The sequence below is a fragment of the Brachyhypopomus gauderio genome, chromosome 15 (assembly GCF_052324685.1).
Source record: "Brachyhypopomus gauderio isolate BG-103 chromosome 15, BGAUD_0.2, whole genome shotgun sequence".
Taxonomy (NCBI): domain Eukaryota; kingdom Metazoa; phylum Chordata; class Actinopteri; order Gymnotiformes; family Hypopomidae; genus Brachyhypopomus; species Brachyhypopomus gauderio.
In genome coordinates this window covers 17,233,952-17,251,023 of record NC_135225.1, presented here as the reverse complement: position 1 = coordinate 17,251,023, position 17,072 = coordinate 17,233,952, and the positions used below count along the sequence as shown (strand labels likewise).

At 44.6% G+C, this 17,072-nt stretch overlaps 1 protein-coding gene across 3 annotated transcripts in view; it reads right to left on the bottom strand.

Annotated features, from left to right (window-relative positions):
* Nucleotides 1–31: 31 nt before the first annotated feature.
* pacs2 (phosphofurin acidic cluster sorting protein 2) overlaps nt 32–17,072 on the bottom strand; it is a 44,172-nt gene continuing 27,131 nt past the window's right edge. The window contains exons 2-25 of one of the 3 annotated variants that reach the window (XM_076974459.1): nt 13,958–14,045; nt 13,611–13,700; nt 13,242–13,367; nt 12,773–12,932; nt 11,555–11,628; nt 11,332–11,412; nt 11,038–11,097; nt 10,680–10,831; nt 9,374–9,464; nt 9,087–9,155; nt 8,768–8,895; nt 8,353–8,485; nt 7,985–8,089; nt 7,555–7,661; nt 7,306–7,460; nt 7,023–7,133; nt 6,351–6,459; nt 5,835–5,867; nt 4,351–4,393; nt 4,212–4,254; nt 3,934–4,060; nt 3,512–3,738; nt 3,210–3,323; nt 32–2,444 (exon numbers count right to left, since the gene is read on the bottom strand). In XM_076974459.1, the coding sequence (XP_076830574.1) occupies nt 2,326–2,444; nt 3,210–3,323; nt 3,512–3,738; nt 3,934–4,060; nt 4,212–4,254; nt 4,351–4,393; nt 5,835–5,867; nt 6,351–6,459; nt 7,023–7,133; nt 7,306–7,460; nt 7,555–7,661; nt 7,985–8,089; nt 8,353–8,485; nt 8,768–8,895; nt 9,087–9,155; nt 9,374–9,464; nt 10,680–10,831; nt 11,038–11,097; nt 11,332–11,412; nt 11,555–11,628; nt 12,773–12,932; nt 13,242–13,367; nt 13,611–13,700; nt 13,958–14,045 (2,545 nt within the window). In that variant the 3' untranslated portion in view covers nt 32–2,325. The remainder of the gene's footprint in view (nt 2,445–3,209; nt 3,324–3,511; nt 3,739–3,933; nt 4,061–4,211; nt 4,255–4,350; nt 4,394–5,834; nt 5,868–6,350; nt 6,460–7,022; nt 7,134–7,305; nt 7,461–7,554; nt 7,662–7,984; nt 8,090–8,352; nt 8,486–8,767; nt 8,896–9,086; nt 9,156–9,373; nt 9,465–10,679; nt 10,832–11,037; nt 11,098–11,331; nt 11,413–11,554; nt 11,629–12,772; nt 12,933–13,241; nt 13,368–13,610; nt 13,701–13,957; nt 14,046–17,072) is intronic. The other 2 variants (XM_076974460.1, XM_076974461.1) reach the window with 2 other exon arrangements.

Here is a 17,072-nt window from a genome sequence, read left to right as displayed (position 1 = left end):
TGTCCGTTCTCAGTGAACCAAAACAAAGACTTATTAGTGTATGTAGTTTTATTATTCCCAATTCAGGAAATACAATGGTAGTATTTTTTACATTTTTTTAATAAATACCCTTTTTCAACCAGGAAATCTTCCATTTTCTAACTATGAACAGAGTGTATAAATTAAAACATTTTATGAAATGGTTGTACCATGGTGATCATTATGAGATGAAAAACTCAGTGACCAGTTTCAATGGTGAGTAACAGAGCTGTTCCCAGGAGCAGAAGCACTCTCTCTGGCTCTCTTCAGACTGCTGGGCTTCAGACTCTGTGGACCTGGTAACTAGATAACTACATTTTGCAGAATCCATGCAAGGGAACAGGTAGGTTAGACAGAATGTCCTCTAGGAGAATCACACTGCTGCGCAATTCAATGCTTCCTCTGGTGTAATACACATTAGTCAGGTCATCTGATGTTTATAAAGCCGTTGAGATAATGAAAAATCTTATGCTACGCAGAGGTTTAATTCTCCAGCTACACCATGCACCAACGGCTGCAGCAATAACAAACTCCTTTGGCCTTTGGACTGCAAGGCCTTTGACATACACTGGAATGCCACATGAGACCTGGTGCAACACTATTATGATTTCATATTATGGAGATGACATGTATTTTTCACACCAGGGCACGACACTGACCACTTTCTAAAGACCATTGTTCCCAAACCCTAATATATGCAGAAGAGCATCTTCATGTTGCTGGTTTACATTTATGTGCTACTTCAACAGTGTGTTTTATTGTGTAACAGGAGTTTCAAAGGAAGTACCCGAGGCACTGTGAATGTTGGACTGATGAGTTTCTTTAACATAATGAGCAATAGCTCACTATTCTCCTGGTAAAGACAGTGACAATACTGACACTGAGTTATCCTGCCATGACAGCATACTTCATAAAGGGCTTATAAATGTGCAATAAAGGCTGTGTTATGTGAGCAAGTATCAATTCTTATTTCTATAATTTGCAACTGTAGGCATATAGAATACCCTTTTGGTTTATTTGAGATCATAAGCCTTAACAACCTCCAACAAAACACTTATGCACTATGTATAAATGTGTTACACTGCTTTACAGATCTGTTGTACTGAATGTCCTACTGGATTCACAGGCAACATATCTAATGCCAAATACAAACCTGGGGAATTATGGGGCCAGACAGGAAATACTGCTGATAAAAGATAATGTTAAACTTACTGATATAAGATAAACATTAGCGGGTGAGGTGCTAAACAGTACTTGCCCCTTGCTATATGGCTTTAACACAGTCACAGGCTTTTAAATAAAACTCAGTTGTTACCATTGCTAAAAGCATGAGCTGTGCTGTGAGGGGTGGAGCTGAACTGCGAGGGGCGGGACTGAGATATGAGGGGTGGAGTTGAGATGTGAGGGGTGGAGCTGAGCAGCCCAGGGCTATACCCAGCCATGTTGAAGGGACCGTTCGAAGGGACAAATGCTGATGAACATGTTAAAAAAGTGCTTTATCCTTCAGTACCTTCGATAATACATTCATAAACACACACAAATACACGCACAGCTAGAATGAAGAGGTGATGAAAGACAACACAGTAGCCATAGGTACATTAGTGACCATCTGGCTGTTGAGTTCATGAAGGAGTGGACATGGCAAACCCACTCTAATGCTCCTGTATCAGAGCTATTTCAGCTTCCCGGAGATAGAAACCCAACCAGTGGAACTGGCTGGAGGAAGTTTGGGGGCGTGGTTGGGAGAAGGGCACACCAGCTCTCAAAATGTGTTTTATCTATGAATTACACACTCAGAAAGGTCACCGACAGGACAGTCGCTAGAGTGTCACTCAAGACCAAAGCTTTGGGTAACAGGCTAGGATCATCAAGGTAAACCACTTTCAGATATTTTCAGCCAAATTAACAATGTATGAACGCTCTCATTCTGTGTGGGAGGAGCACTGTTGTTTTCCTGATTAAACCATGATGGTAGGGGAATGAAACTCAAACAGCTATTAATTAGCCAGTTAATCAGTCCATATGGTCAGTTCGTTAGGCTCCAGTTAGGCTACAAAAATGGGGGGAATTTAAAATGTTCAGCATAGAGTCAGAAAGAATAAAGTTCCACCCTGCTGCGAGTCTGTCATTTAAAAAAAGAAGCAAACAAAACAAAATTGCACAAAGAAAACAAAGTAAAAGAGCAGGTGTTTGAACCTCGGGATGGACTGGCCAGCCGCAGGGTATTAAAGGCCAACGGCACATATAGAATGAAATGGTGGGGCAAGGGTCAGACGTCGGAGTCAGTTAGAAGCTGCAGGCGATGCCTCAGTATGGCCCTTTGGAGTGTCCGAAGATGGCGAGAGGAAAGTGCTTGACATGAGACGACCACTGGGCCGCCAACTGGAAAAACTTCACATCGTGCCACTCCACGCCATCTATCAACACTGCAACACACACACACACACACACACACACACACACACACACACACACACACACACACACACAGGAAGTTTCACATTATGAACAATTACAATACCCTAAGACAGTGGTGCAAACATAATTCCAAATGTGACAGTTAATATGTACATGATTTGCAAAAAATAAAACATTATAGGTTGAGCTAATTGATTGGTCTGGTATATTACAATTACAATGATAGACAAATGTTGCTGGTGGATTAGCAAGCTACGAGCTATGCTAATTAGAGGCTATTAGTTATTAGAGTCTAAGTGAAACGTTTCTATCATCTTGTATGAGTTTTCCCCATCATGGATAAGTGGTGAAACACAGGATCTTAAAAATCAACCATCCTGAGGCTGGTGGTGAAAAATGAAAGATCCTGAGGCTGGACCATCTACAAGCAAAGTGGAAAGTGGAATGTGAAGGAAACACACATTTGTTCAGGTTTCCAAAGGTGGATCAAGTCTCGATGTGGCATTTACTGGAGGGTTAAGAGGGCTACAAGTTGCCCAAGGTTAGAAACCCTTTTACAAAAGATTGTGAAGAAATACACATATTCAATTAGTCAAAAACCACTAATCAGGGCATATTGTGTGCTGAATAAAATTCTTTGTCTATCTTGTAGGCACCTACTACTATTTTGACTGACTGAATAATAAACAAACTCATTATCCCTGAGCATGAAACACTGGTGCTATGTTGAAGACAGACTGGTGGATTGATGTATTGATGTGTTGATTGATTACCTTTGAGCATTGTTTGCTGGTGTTTGGCAGTGCAGATGAGGCGACTGATTCCCTCGATCACCTGACTCTTAGACTCCACCTCTTTATCCTTCGTCTTCTTCGGCAGAAACATTACTGTAAAGAAAAGGAAATCATTCAGAATATGTGACAGGAATTTCATCGTCTGTTGTGATCTCTTATGTCTGTTAAAACCTCTTACGTCTGATGTATCTTATGTCTCCTGTGTTGCTTACATCTTATGAACTTTTATGTCTCTTGTTTTTAATGATCATTTATTAAGACATGCTAAAGTCTTTATTCACCTTTTTTGTTCTTTTCCTTGGTCACAACAGTCATTGACATGGTTGGCTGTGGCCCCGCCTCTGTCCCACCTAATGGGATGCGGCTAACCTGCAGCGAGCGAAAGGTACACTTGAGGGTGTTCTTGGAGGAGGAGTCTTTCTTTTCCATATCTTTTTTCTTCTCTGATGGAGCCACCCAATAATCGACCTGCAATCCCATTAGCTCCCCCTGTCCACCTCCAGGGGAACTGCAGTGACAGACACAGGAAAGGATTTGAATGAAAAATAAAAAAATACCTTTCTTCACTCAGTAATTATTGGACTTTTCCTTTCATTTGAACTGTTAAATGCTTAGAATAAGTTTGGAGTAGTATGTCTGTAGCACAGTTGTCTGAATGTCTCTACCCGGAGGAGGAGGTGTGTAAGGAACGGCATTCGTGTACCTGCAGAAAGACGCGTGGACAGATGGAGAAGAGGGAGGAGTAGGAGATGCTTCTTTAAGAGCGGGAGATATTTGAGGAGGAGTAGAGGAAAGGAGAGCGCCCATAGGAGCAGCATCGTCTGAATCTCCTAGGCAGGGAAGCACAGAGAGACAAAGTCAGGGAGAGACAGAGACAGGTAGAGACAGCAAGATGGGGAAACAGAAGGAGTGCAAAAATGAAGAAGACAATGAAGAAACACTTTCCTGAGGTATTTGCAGCCTTTATGTAATGGGACTAACCTGAAGCAGCAGAGCTCTGTTCAATAATCCCAACATTCACCATCTGAATTCCAAGAGCCAGAAATTATGCACAGTCCATTCATGAAGTCTTCAAAAACAGTGTGAGAACGAGAGACGCAACCTGTGCTCTGCTACTTACCCCTATGAAGGGGATGAATTTCTGACAGGAGTCCTCGTCTGGGCTACAGGGAGGGGAAACAGACAGAAGTAAGCAAGTGCCTATTGGGGGAGGGGGGAGGTTTCTCAATCTTGCAGATTTTCAGATCTTCTCTATTATCTTTTGAAAACTCCACTGACAATTACGAATCTAACCCATTACTGAAGTATCCATTACTCGGAGGTATAAAAATCAAATCAAAAACAAAGACAACATCACTCTGCATGGCCTTTTCAGGTGTTTCACAAGGCTTGAATGTATAACTGATGATGAACTCCGTCATTTAGAGCTTAACCGAAGCATCAGAGTGAGATGTCTGTGTTTGACTTGTTTATGAGATCTGGCATCATTGATTTGACGGTCCTTAAACTAGTGAGGCAAGCTACAAGAAAGCAGAGAGCTATGACATGCGAGGTCTCCTCCAATCCACAGCCACCGTGGTGCCACACTTCCCCCACCCATTACACCGTATAAAACAAGACAAGGGGCAATTTCAGCCAATCATATTCAGGACAACCAAACTGTTATAGGGCATCAAAGTCAAGGGACAAGAAAAAGAGACAAAGACAGGGTACGACCACAGTAAACCCACCAGCCCAGGAAACATGATTAGCTTCAGACCACTAAAGAGACTCTTTCTGTGTGCCGGGGCAGAGAATAAATATTTGGTACCAAAAAGAGGATGGGGGGGGGGGGGTAACAAGGAAGAAAGAAAGCCAAAAAGGAAGCAGCCCAACACATCCAATCGCTTCTTTCAATAAATGCTAGAAAATAAATGAAGAAATCTCCAATACTGATGTTACCCCCATAGACATCAATATAGTTTATTATATATTAAAAATTGGACAAATTAGGAAGTGATCTTGTCAGTTCTAATCAGTGATCGTACACCAGGTATACCATCCAGTAAGACCAACGGCAAGACCTTGAGATCTGTGCTGGATAATCGACCACTGGCTTAACCCTAGAACTTAAGGAGACTGAACTGCACACTCATCTCCAGGTTGGGGTGTGTGAGTCTGGAGAGAGTTGCAGTTTTCATGGGTGGAGATGTTGGGCCATAGAGCTGCATGACACTGCCGTGAAGAAGAGAAGAGTGATGTCAAACAGGACAGCCTTGCCTTAGAACCAATCAGAGCTCAGGATCACCGAACGACCCGAGCCACTGGTTTTGGCTTTAAGTGCAGCGGTCAATTCCTGTAGAATCTATCCTCATCTCCTTCAGTTAAAATGGATGTGAATTTGTTTTTCTTTGTTCATTCAAAGATGGAGAGGAAGCACACATGAGAAAAAGAGAGACAGGAAGAGAGAGATACAGAGAGAGAGAGAGAGAGAGAGAGAGAGATACAGAGAGAGAGAGAGACAAAGATACAGAGAGAGACAGGTATAGAGAGACAGACAGACGGAGAGAGAAAGAGAGAGAGACAGAGGCAGGAATGAATCCACGGGCAGGCAGACCACAATACCTTACTGCAAAATCAAAATGAAAGCTCTTTTTCCTTCAGAGTGGGCGAAGAAAGAAAAAGACAAAATAAACAGAAAGAACAGGAGTTATTCACAGACACTAATGGTCAAACAGTGACGTTTCCACAATGTTCAGCCTCTGGGACAAAACAGCACAACTCACAAGCAATTCAACATACATGTACGTGTACAGATGTGTTCACGCAACACTTATTTCCGCCAACCAGTGTTTCGAAGACACACACACAAGGTATTTACAGAGAAACAGCATGCAGTTGTATAGTTGGGTGATTAGTAAGACTAGATATTTGCTCCTTGTAGACATGCCCATAACGACAGTAACATTAACGACAGTACCACTGAACATTCCTTTCTCATCACATATTCATTGATCACATCACAGCCAGTTTCACAGGTGAGACCTCATAGGTTTAAACTTCATAAGTGTAGATGGTGTATGTGTGTGTGTGTATGTTTGGGGGGGAGATGTGTGAGCATGAGCGTGTGTGTGTGTCTACCTCTTCTGCTTGTAAGTCAGCATTGCCTCCGCTATGGGGAGCTGGTGGGCTCCATTTGCACCGAGCATGTACTGTGTTACCCTGGCAACAACATCAGGATTGTCTTGCACTGGAGGGGAGAGAGAGAGAGAGAAAGACAGAGAGTGAGGAAGAGAGAGAGACAAAGAGAGAGAAAGAGAGAGAGAGATGGAGAGAGTGAGAGGGAGAAAGAGAGACAGGGATAGTGAGAGAGAAAGAGAGAGACAGAGAGAGGGAAAGGGAAAGAGAGGGAGAGTGAGAGAGAAAGAGGGAGAGAGAAGAGAGGGAGAGGGAAAGAGTGGGAACAGAGAGGGAGAGAGATGAAGAAGGAGAGAAGGAGAGAGGGACAGAGAGAGAGAGAGAGAGAGAGAGACATTGTAGAATCCTACTCCAGAAAGGCTGTGGTACTGATTAGCTCTCGGTAAATTAACCGTTCCAGGAATCTGGCATATCTTCACTGCTGAGTGGATTCTTAAATTTTCTATACATATCTATCCATTAGTATGTGTAAAAATAGTAAGACAGTTAAAAAACTTCAGAAAAATTCAGATGGAGAGGGAGAGATAGAAAGAGGGAGAGAGAGTGAAGGAAATGGAGAGAGAGAGACAGAGGGAGAGATCATTGCGATATTTAGGGTATTCTCTTGTGTCTCACCTATAACGGGAGCCTCAGGCTTATGGAAGAGATCTCGCCATGCCGAGTCCTGGAACAGACTATTATACCTGTAATCTATACTGCCCAAGTACTTAGATACAGGATGGACACCTAAACACACACACACACACACACACACACACACACACACACACACACACACACACACACACACACACACACACATATAAAGTGATACTGACAAGGCAGTTCAACAGCGCTGCAGCTAATACTGTACAGATCATAATATAAATGGTGTCACACTTTTTATGCTTGTACTCACCCAATGGAATGATGAGGAAGCGCAAGTATGTGAGCCAATCAGGGGTCTTATGAGTCAGGTGATCCACAAAGAGGCGGAGCACAGCAGACAGGTAGTGCTGAGCACCTGCGACTGCAACTTTCACAGGAGCAGGAGTGACGGAATTACTGTTACAACTGCACACACAAACAAACACACAGTGGGGAGTGAACATTACACATTCATTTGCTCATGAGCAAATCAAATGAGCAGTAAGAGGAAGAAACGTACAATCTCTGTATCCTTGAAATGATGGTGTTAAAAGCTGCCTGAACATCAGCTGTGGTGCACGTGCACACGACAGGAAGACCATGATTCTGGAGGATGTTGGACAGATACTGAGGGAGAGAGAGAGGGGGGGAGAGAGAGAGAGAGAGAGAAAGAGAGGGAGAGAGAGAGAGAGAGAGAGAAAGAGAGAGGGAGTGAGAGAGAGAGAGGGAGAGAGAGAGGAGATAGTTAGGGAGAAAGAATATAGAATATAGGAAAGATACATGCTACATATACAAAAGCACAGATTCTACCAGAATCATTTGAAATCAAGCCCAGTTCAAGTGAATTACTATGGTGTGCATAGAGTGTGTGCGTCTGCAGAGGGTCTCGAAGCATCTGGAGGGTCTCGAGGTGGTTGTGAGGGGCGTGGTTAACTGCCCGTCGACCCTACCTGGCCCTGCCAATCAGAGGTACTGATGAGGATGATGCTGTCGGGAAGATGGTCGTCAGACACCAGGATGTGGTTGAGCTGGTCGTACACCGTTTTACGAGGAATCTACGGCAGTGGAGCAATGCGGGGGTTCAAATGTGTGTGTGCAGAAATCAGGCACCTGTGTTACTGCCCTCCCGTAAATGCCCCTGCAAAGATCTGCCTACAGCACTGAGGACCACATTCTACACCACACTGTATCCTGGAAGCTCTCCAGGCAACTGTGGAGGTGGTAACACCACTTCTAGTTCAGTGAACTACAACTATTTACCCTGCCCTAAGGATATGTCCCATGTCAGATTGTTTTGGGTGCAATGAAGACTTCCTACCTGAAGGTGGCAGCGCGGGTCGGGCGAGCGCTCGTTATCCAGGCTGTTGGCTCTCTCGTTGGGCGGCCGACTGGTTTGCCTTTCCTTCAGGGACGTGCTCCTCCCCCGCCTTCCTGACGGCTTGGGCTCATGTCTGCAGGAGAGAGAGACGGTGAGAGAGAGTGAGAGGGAGTGAGTGAGAAAGAGAGTGAGCGAATGAGAGAGTGAGTGAGAGAGAGAGATAGAGTGAGTGTATAAATGAACGAATGAGTGGGGTGAGCTAGTGATTGCATGAGTGTGAGGGTGTGAGTGTAAAAATGTGTGGTGTGTATGAGAGTGTGTGTGAAAGAGTGAGAATGGGGCAGTGAGTAAGACTGAGAGATGTAGTGAGAGAGAGTATGTAAAAGTGATAATGTGAGAATTTTTGCATTCTTACCTATTGGAGGGAATAATTAATGACTCAGTTTTGGTCATTTTGCCAGAAGGGGGCAGCTTCTCCAGAAAGGTGTCCATGTTGTCCATCATTTCCAACTCCGTGGTGGGGGTCACGACCTCTGGCTGTCCCTGTTCACACACAGCTTGCTACACACACCTGCATGTGCCCACCTTCTCAGTACAGCATGTGTGTGTGTGTGTGTGTGTGTGTGTGCTCAGTTCAGGAGCTAAACTCACTGAAAGTTATGACCTCAGTACTGCCACCTGGTGGGCATGCTGAGAGCTGAGAGTGAGCCGGAGGAAAATGAATGGGTACGTACGAAAGTAACACTGTCGGGCACATCGTCCATTTGAAACTTCCCTGTAGACTTCACCTTATCAGGATCCATCTGGGAGAGAGAGAGAAGAGAAGAGAAAGAGAAGAGAAGTAGAGAGGTGGAGGGGGGAAAGAAGGAGAGGTGACAGAAAGAGAGCGAGGGAGAGAGATAGGGACAGAGAGGGAGAGAAAGAGAGAGAAGGGAGCAGTAGTGGAGGATTGAGTTGCTCACACACTGCGCATCTGTGTGTATTTTTGGGTGTTCATGTGTATATATGTATGTGTACCTACTGGACTGGGTGGTTCTCTATGACTCCTGATGCTGTGAATGCTACCAATCTCAGTTTGAGAGCTAGAAAGAGAGACACCCTCGAAATATGGCCTAACACACACACACACACACACACACACACACACACACACACACACACACACACACACACACACACACACACACACACACACACATACACAAGCACAGACACACAGGTAATGGGTACATACAGACAGATACAGACAGATATGGAGATAGAAGTTATAACATGAGGTAAAGTTGTGTACAACTTGACTAAACACAAACAAAATCAAAGTGTACTGAAATTAACAAAATAAGTACCTGGAGATCCCAGATATACAATATTCAAAAGTGTACTGTTACACCCTGTTACACTATATTATACCCTCTTACACTATATTACACCCTGTTACACTATATTACACTGTATACTTTATAGTACATTCATTTCTATGATTATTATTCTAATTAATTTATCTTTCAACCTGGGCCTGCTTTTTTTTCCAAAAAGCTGAATTTTTGGAAAACCAAATGTTACAGTGATACAGAGCTATTATGCAGTCTTACATAAGTAAAATCTGTTAGATGACGTATTTATTCATGTCCAAATAAATGAAGAAGGTAAAGATGCTAAGACACAACAGCCACATGACGTTGAGAAAGAGCATGCCCCCCCCCCACACACACACACACCCCCCCACCCATCTCATGCAAAACACAACAGCCTCTGGCCTTAGCAGGAAAACACAGTCACAACACATTACCCCCTGTCTCCTTCCATTTACAACGCCTGCCTATTAGGCTTAGAATAGCTACAAAATCTTGCTTTTGACATTCCCGGCTCTTAATGGCCTTTCCCCGGTAAATCCTGCTGATCTCATGAAACCTTACAACCCACCTTGACCTCTTTGATCATCTGAGGCAGGTCTGCTATTAATCTCTATAAATCCTTGCAGCTCAGTTTGTCTCTGCTACCAAAGAGTAGAAGAGTGCTCTAGGAAACATTAACAATGTTTCCACTGTTAATGTTTTCCATTGTTAATTCCATCTGGAAACAGGTGTTTCCAGATTAAAGACTTTCCGGGTCTTTAATTTTGTTACATTTTATAAATACTATTTAATTTTCTTCTTTTATAGTTCATGATTTTGAAATCTGTTTATTTATGTATTTTATCATGTACACTTTGTTTACTCGTATGTATAAAACCCTTTGGGATTTTGGGCTTGAATAACATAAAGCTAAAAATATTACTATTATTATTATCTGTTGTAGTGAAGTGTTGTTGTTCTTCACACACTCACTTGAGCTGGGGTTTGGGGGTGCTGAGGACACTGTCATCATCATCCAGGTCTGGCCCACTGTCACTGGGGTTCTCAAAGTCAACACTCTCCAGATCCAAATCCTCTTCCACTTCTGGAGGAGGCTCGGCTGGGTCCTGTTCTGAATCTAACACCTTTAACACACACACACACACACACACACACACACACACACACACACACACACACACACACACACACACACACACACACACACACACACACACACACACACACACACACACACACACACACACACATCCGCACTGTGATACAAGGACACCAGGACAGATAACGAAGTTTTTCCTCCCCACACCCAGGAAGCGATAAAGCGTCTTACCTCATCTGAGACACGAAAACGTTTGAGCAGAGCGACCACCCTCTGTTTAAAGTTCTGCTGCTAAGGAGGAGAGAGAGATGTCACCCGCTAGAATACGCAAACGCACATTCTTAAACACACGCACACACAACACACATCTATAGAGGTCATAAGAGTCTAAGAATGACACATATGAAACCAATGGTTGTAATAAAATAGTGTGTGTGAGTGCATGAATGTACACTGTTGTGAACGTGTGTGTGTGTGTGTGTGTGTGTGTGTGTGTGTGTGTGTGTGTGTGTGTGTGTGTCTCACCCTTGTGATTGATGCTGTCCTTACGATTGATCTTCGCTGCTTTTTAGGTTTCCTTACGTCAAACTCATCATCTTCAAGATCCTGGTGAGGGAACATGTGTGCGCACACACACACACACACACACACACACACACACACACACACACACACACACACACACACCTCTGCTGTGATATAAGCAGGTCGGGTGTGTGTGTGTGTGAGGTGGGGCTGAGCTGCTCACCTGACCCTGCACGGCGTCATCACTGGCCTCCTGCTCCGATGAGAAGCTCTCATACTCCTCCTCAGAGTAGTTGTCTGCCAGTGCGCAAATATTGTTATTACAGCGTTAATAAGGGTGTTAAGCTTTGAACTTTTCCTATGACTACATTATTCTCCATTTAAAAGGACAAAAACCAGTGATAAAAGTGCCTCAAGTGTTACATATTCAAATAACACTTATTCTTATCACCAGAAATGTCTCTGCTGCTTTATGTAAAAACCTACACAGTAAATGACCACAGCAAACCTGAGATTCATCAGACAGCGATGCTGAAGGAACATCTGACCACATGGTGGCATGACTACGTACATTCTGCCTGTCAGAGACAAAACTTTTTAATAATATTAGTGTTGAAGTGCTTGAGCTCTCAAGCACTTCAACAAGAAGAAATGAAGAAATGATCAGACTGGCCCTTTTACAAGAATGTTTATTATAAATACAAAAAATGCATTGCAAAAATGTATGTTTTTGGTGAGACCCTGGCTTGACTGTGTCCAGAGCCACACCATGTAGCATGCCATGTGAGAAGGTAATGATCTCTCACATATGTTCTTTACATCAAATTTCAACACAAACTATTTTTTTCAGCTAATATTTTGTGATTTAGATAAAAAAATTGAAACAGGCACTTTTTCGGATGCTCTCAGGTTTGCTGTGGTCAAATGTCTACCAAAGAAACACAGTCTATATCAGTTTTAAGCCATTTTCAATTGTCATTATTATGTAAAATACTTAAAAAAAAATCTTTTCATAAGAATAATAAATAAAGGAATAAAGGAAATACATTCCTAAATGAAAATGGTACTGATTTGAAATTATTTTTAAAAATAGTCATTTGTGTTGGGTGACCATACAATCATTAACTGTGATTTATCATGAAAGTGTGAGACTGTAACAACCCTACAGAGAAACATGGGCGATATGGCCCCACTGCATGACAGCGGTGACAGCTGACAGGCTGAAGGGTTGTACCCCTGAACATGAGCAGTAGTGACACATACGTGTATGACAGAGATGTATGTGTAGGGCCGGTGACTGAGCTCTGTTTCTGTTTGTATGCACATGTGTATGTATATGTTTGTGTATGCTTGCGTGTGTTTGTGTGTGTGAGCATGCGCACGCGTGTGTGTGTTTGTGTGTGTGCATGTACATATATATGTGTGTATGTGTGTGTGGCACCTGAGCATTTGATCTTCTGGCCCAGTATGGCTGCTTCTTCGTGGTCGATGGGCTGGCTGGACAGAGAGTAGATCCAGATCTCAGCAACCTTCCCAAGCAGCTCCTTCTGGTGGCTGCAGAGAGCCAGCACCTGTCCACCTTCTGCTGGGTGCTGCAGAACCTACACACACACACACACACACACACACACACACACACACACACACACACACACACACACACACACACACACACACACCACACATACACACATACACACACACACACACACACACACACACACACACACATACACACACACACACACACACATACACACACACACACACATACACATACACACACACACACACACACAGGCCATACTCTCAGTGTACTGTACATAAAAAAATATTATCTATGAGTTCTGAAAGGATGGGAAAGACTGGGAATTCTGGGAAATGAAGTTTCATAGAGACATGTGACACACCTCTGCCATGTCCACAGAGCCAGCGGCGAGCGTCTTGTAGCCAAGAATGGTGCGGTTCTTATAACGCTTCCTCCGTTGCAGCAAGATCTGCAGCTTATTCCCCTCTCTCTTCAGGAAGTGAGGGTACTACACACACACACACATACACACCTGTTAATATGAGTTGAGTGCCATTATATCCTTAGGTTTGTACTGGGATTTCAGTGTCTATGGTTATTAGTGCTCGTGTGTTTGTGTATGTGTTTTCCTATTGGTGTGTTTGTGTGTAAGTGAACTTATGCATGTGTTTGTATGCATTCCTATATTAGTGTAATCTCGTGTCTGTGTTTAGTGTGTCCTCTACGCTACCCTCCCTTCTGCTGAGCTTACCTGCAGAGAGAACGTGAGAGCCAAGTCGGTCTCCACCACACCAGCAGGGGGCAGCACTATCTCATGGGATCGCAGGATACGCTTGGAGCCCTGAAAGCACAGAGGCGGTGTGATCCACAGGCACACCTTCCTTCCGCCTTCTACAGTACACACACGCCTGAGCTAAACCCTCATCGTGGGTAAAACACTGGGTCACACCGTGGACACCAACACGAAGCCTCAATGCCCGCTCCATCTCTAACAGTGCAGTTTGTTAGTGGCAGAGTAGCGTTAATGAACTGGTCTAAAGGGACCTTCCCTCTACCCTCAGGCACTCTGATTAAATGGACGAATGTCAGTCCGCCCACCTGGATTTTGACAGCGATGACCACGGAGATGAGCTCTTTGTCCAACTCCCTCAACACCACCAGCTTCTTCAGAGTCAGACTGCAGAGTCTGGAGAAGGGACAGGGGAGGTCAGTGCTGTTACTGTTACACGTCTTTACCGTAAATGCTGCTTAAACATAACCAGGGCATTAGTAAACATATGCTGTCTCGTTGCACTGGTCCTGAGAATCAAATGAGTCATTTTCCAAGCAGACTGAGCGCATGCGTATCCAAACCAGAGCCACCAATGGCAGACTGGAATGGCAGGTCACACCCAGGAAGCTCCTCCTCTTTCTTGTCTAACTGGGGGTGGAGTATATCACCAACCCAAAGCCCGGTACCGCCCACCTGTAGGAAGAAAGTGGTACCAGGCAGAAGGCCCAACATCTGAGCTCTTCTACCTACAGAACTCCAGAGAATGCCACAGAACTGTATCAGGCTGTAGCCTGCAGGAGAGAAACTCCCAAAGTAAAAGCCAACAGGACAAGCTGAACTGGAGTTGGAGGGCTACGTGGACTCCATCCAGATCCAGGAACATATTCCCCTGGAAACTACACATAAAAAGTTCAATCAAGAACACTGCGGTCATTCCTCAATATCACACACACATACATACTGCTGCAGTCCAATTCACATCTGATATACACAATGAGCTTACCTCAGGGCTACAGAACCAGCGAAACAAGGTAAGAGAATTATGGAGGAGGGGGGCTGAAAAAAGGGTTTTGGTGTGACAAAAGGACCGAGGGGCACACTCAGAGACAGACGACAGGAGAGAGAGAAAGAGTGAAAGAGAAAGGGAGTCACGTAACTTGTATTTAAGTGGAGAGGTGGGTCAATTAAATCCCACTGCTTCGACCCGCAGGTTCTTGTGTTTGTGGGAGGGAGTCTGTTCTTAGAACAAACACTTCCTCCTGAAGGGGGATTTCTGGGCTTCCTGGCTAATTTCAGGCCTGAGTGGCCCGTCTGGTGCTCCGCCGCCTTCGTTCCTCAGAACACAGCTCAGCGTTTCCGATTTCAGACGGCAGAGCAGGTTCTGGGAAGTGAAGCATATTGGCTGAGGTCCACCAGCATTGCTGTTGTTGTGGTGGAGTGATGCCGGTGCCTCCACAGCCAGGTCGGAGACGTGCGGTGTCTGTGATGAGGTGGACACAGCACACATCCCAGTCAATTCACCCATGTGTGGGGTGTCTGTATCTATGTGCAACATTTTACCCAGAGCTGATCCATTGAGGTCAATACAGATTTTACTGGTCAGGAACCTTTCTCAGGCTCCAGAAAGCTAATCCTAATCTCGAGCTAGCACACACAGTATAAACACAAACACACACACACATACACACACACACACACACACACACACACACACACACACACACACACAAGGCAGAAAATTCATATGACAGCAGCAGGAGGCAGGAGGAGAAAGTCCCTGAGAGCATCTGAGGTCTGTACAGGGGCCGGTCACAGACCAACACACTGGGGCCAATACCCAGGAGCCTCTGACTATCAGGGGCCTCAGACCACAAGCCCCAATGTCCCCCGAAGTTAGATCCATAAATTAAGTGCAAACCACTAGATAAATAAGACAAAAAGACACCTGTGTAAGGTAAGAAAGATACAGACTGTGTTTTAATCCTGGTTCTGCTGTGGACTACACGGAGTTAGTTGAGATTCATTCATTGAGATGATGAATGGTGAAGTTACTGCATCACAGACATGTTTTCTGACATCAACTCGTGGAGAAGCTGTTGACACGGTGTGTGACCACGGTCCTAGCAATCACGTATAGGGTTACTTTTGGGCTTTGTACACAATATGTCCCAATACATTTGAAAGTAAATGTCTATGTGTGTGAATGTGTGTGTGCTGGGAGGCAGGGAATGTGTGTATATGTGTGAGAGAGAAAGAGACAGAGAGACAGAGGGAGAGAGGAAGGGAGGGGCATGGAAGTGAGTGAGAAAGAGAGAGGGAAAGAGAGAGAGAGGGAGAGAGAAAGAGAGAGAGAGAGGGAAAGAGAGAGAGGGAGAGATTAATAAAATGTGCTGTACAGTGTAGTCAGAGATTGCCATTGTTCAGTTCCCTTCCTCTTTCTGTCACACACACACACACACACACACACACACACACACACACACACACACACACACACACACACACACACACACACACTCCACTATACTCTGTAGCCAGATTAGCATTTGGCTAATGCTAACACTGACCACAGCAGTGAAGACCAGTGAGCGTTTACAACAGCAGCACAAAAGCAGCCACGGGCTTTTAAACCCAACACCATCCAAACAGGAGCTCCACGAATCCAGCCGAACACATCAGAGAGCCACAGCCATTAGTGGACAATCACCATTATCTGGCCCCGTCAGGTGCCTCCTGTCCGCATTCCTGTTCAGAATACTTAGTAGCTACCAGCTGGGAATATGGGCATAAACGCTGCTTTTATACCCAGAAGCCCCAGCAGGACAAGAACAGAACAAGAACAGAGGACAATAGGCTGCACACACACGCGTGCACACATGCCCGCTCCCCCGTCCACACAAAGGGATTATTTCAGTCGGTGTCACTGATGCGGACAGACACGCACGTAGCTGATCTCTCCGTCTCTCGCACACACACACACACACACACACACACACACACACACACACACACACACACACACGCAAATACACCAACCGCTGCTTTCTGCCAATCGGTATGCACATATGCGCACATATGCAGGCACACGTGTATAAACATTAATGCAAAAAGAGAGGGATTGTTCTTTACCTCCAATAATGGAGGACTATTGTCATTTGTGTACTAAGATAAGCAACTGGCAACCCAATACCCTCTCTTTCCACAGCTGTGAATCTGGCAACCTGACCCACTCAGCACATGGGAGAGGTGAGAAGCTGGCACTCTCATCTGATCACACACCTCACCAGATCTTACAGAGGCTCCAAATTCAATCACCCCCCCATTACTAGCACTCAGCACCAGGGCCTCTTACTGCACACTTGTGTGTGTGTGTGTGTGTGTGTGTGTGTGTGTGTGTGTGTGTGTGTGTGTTCTCACCACTATTGTTGTGTAGTATTCTCC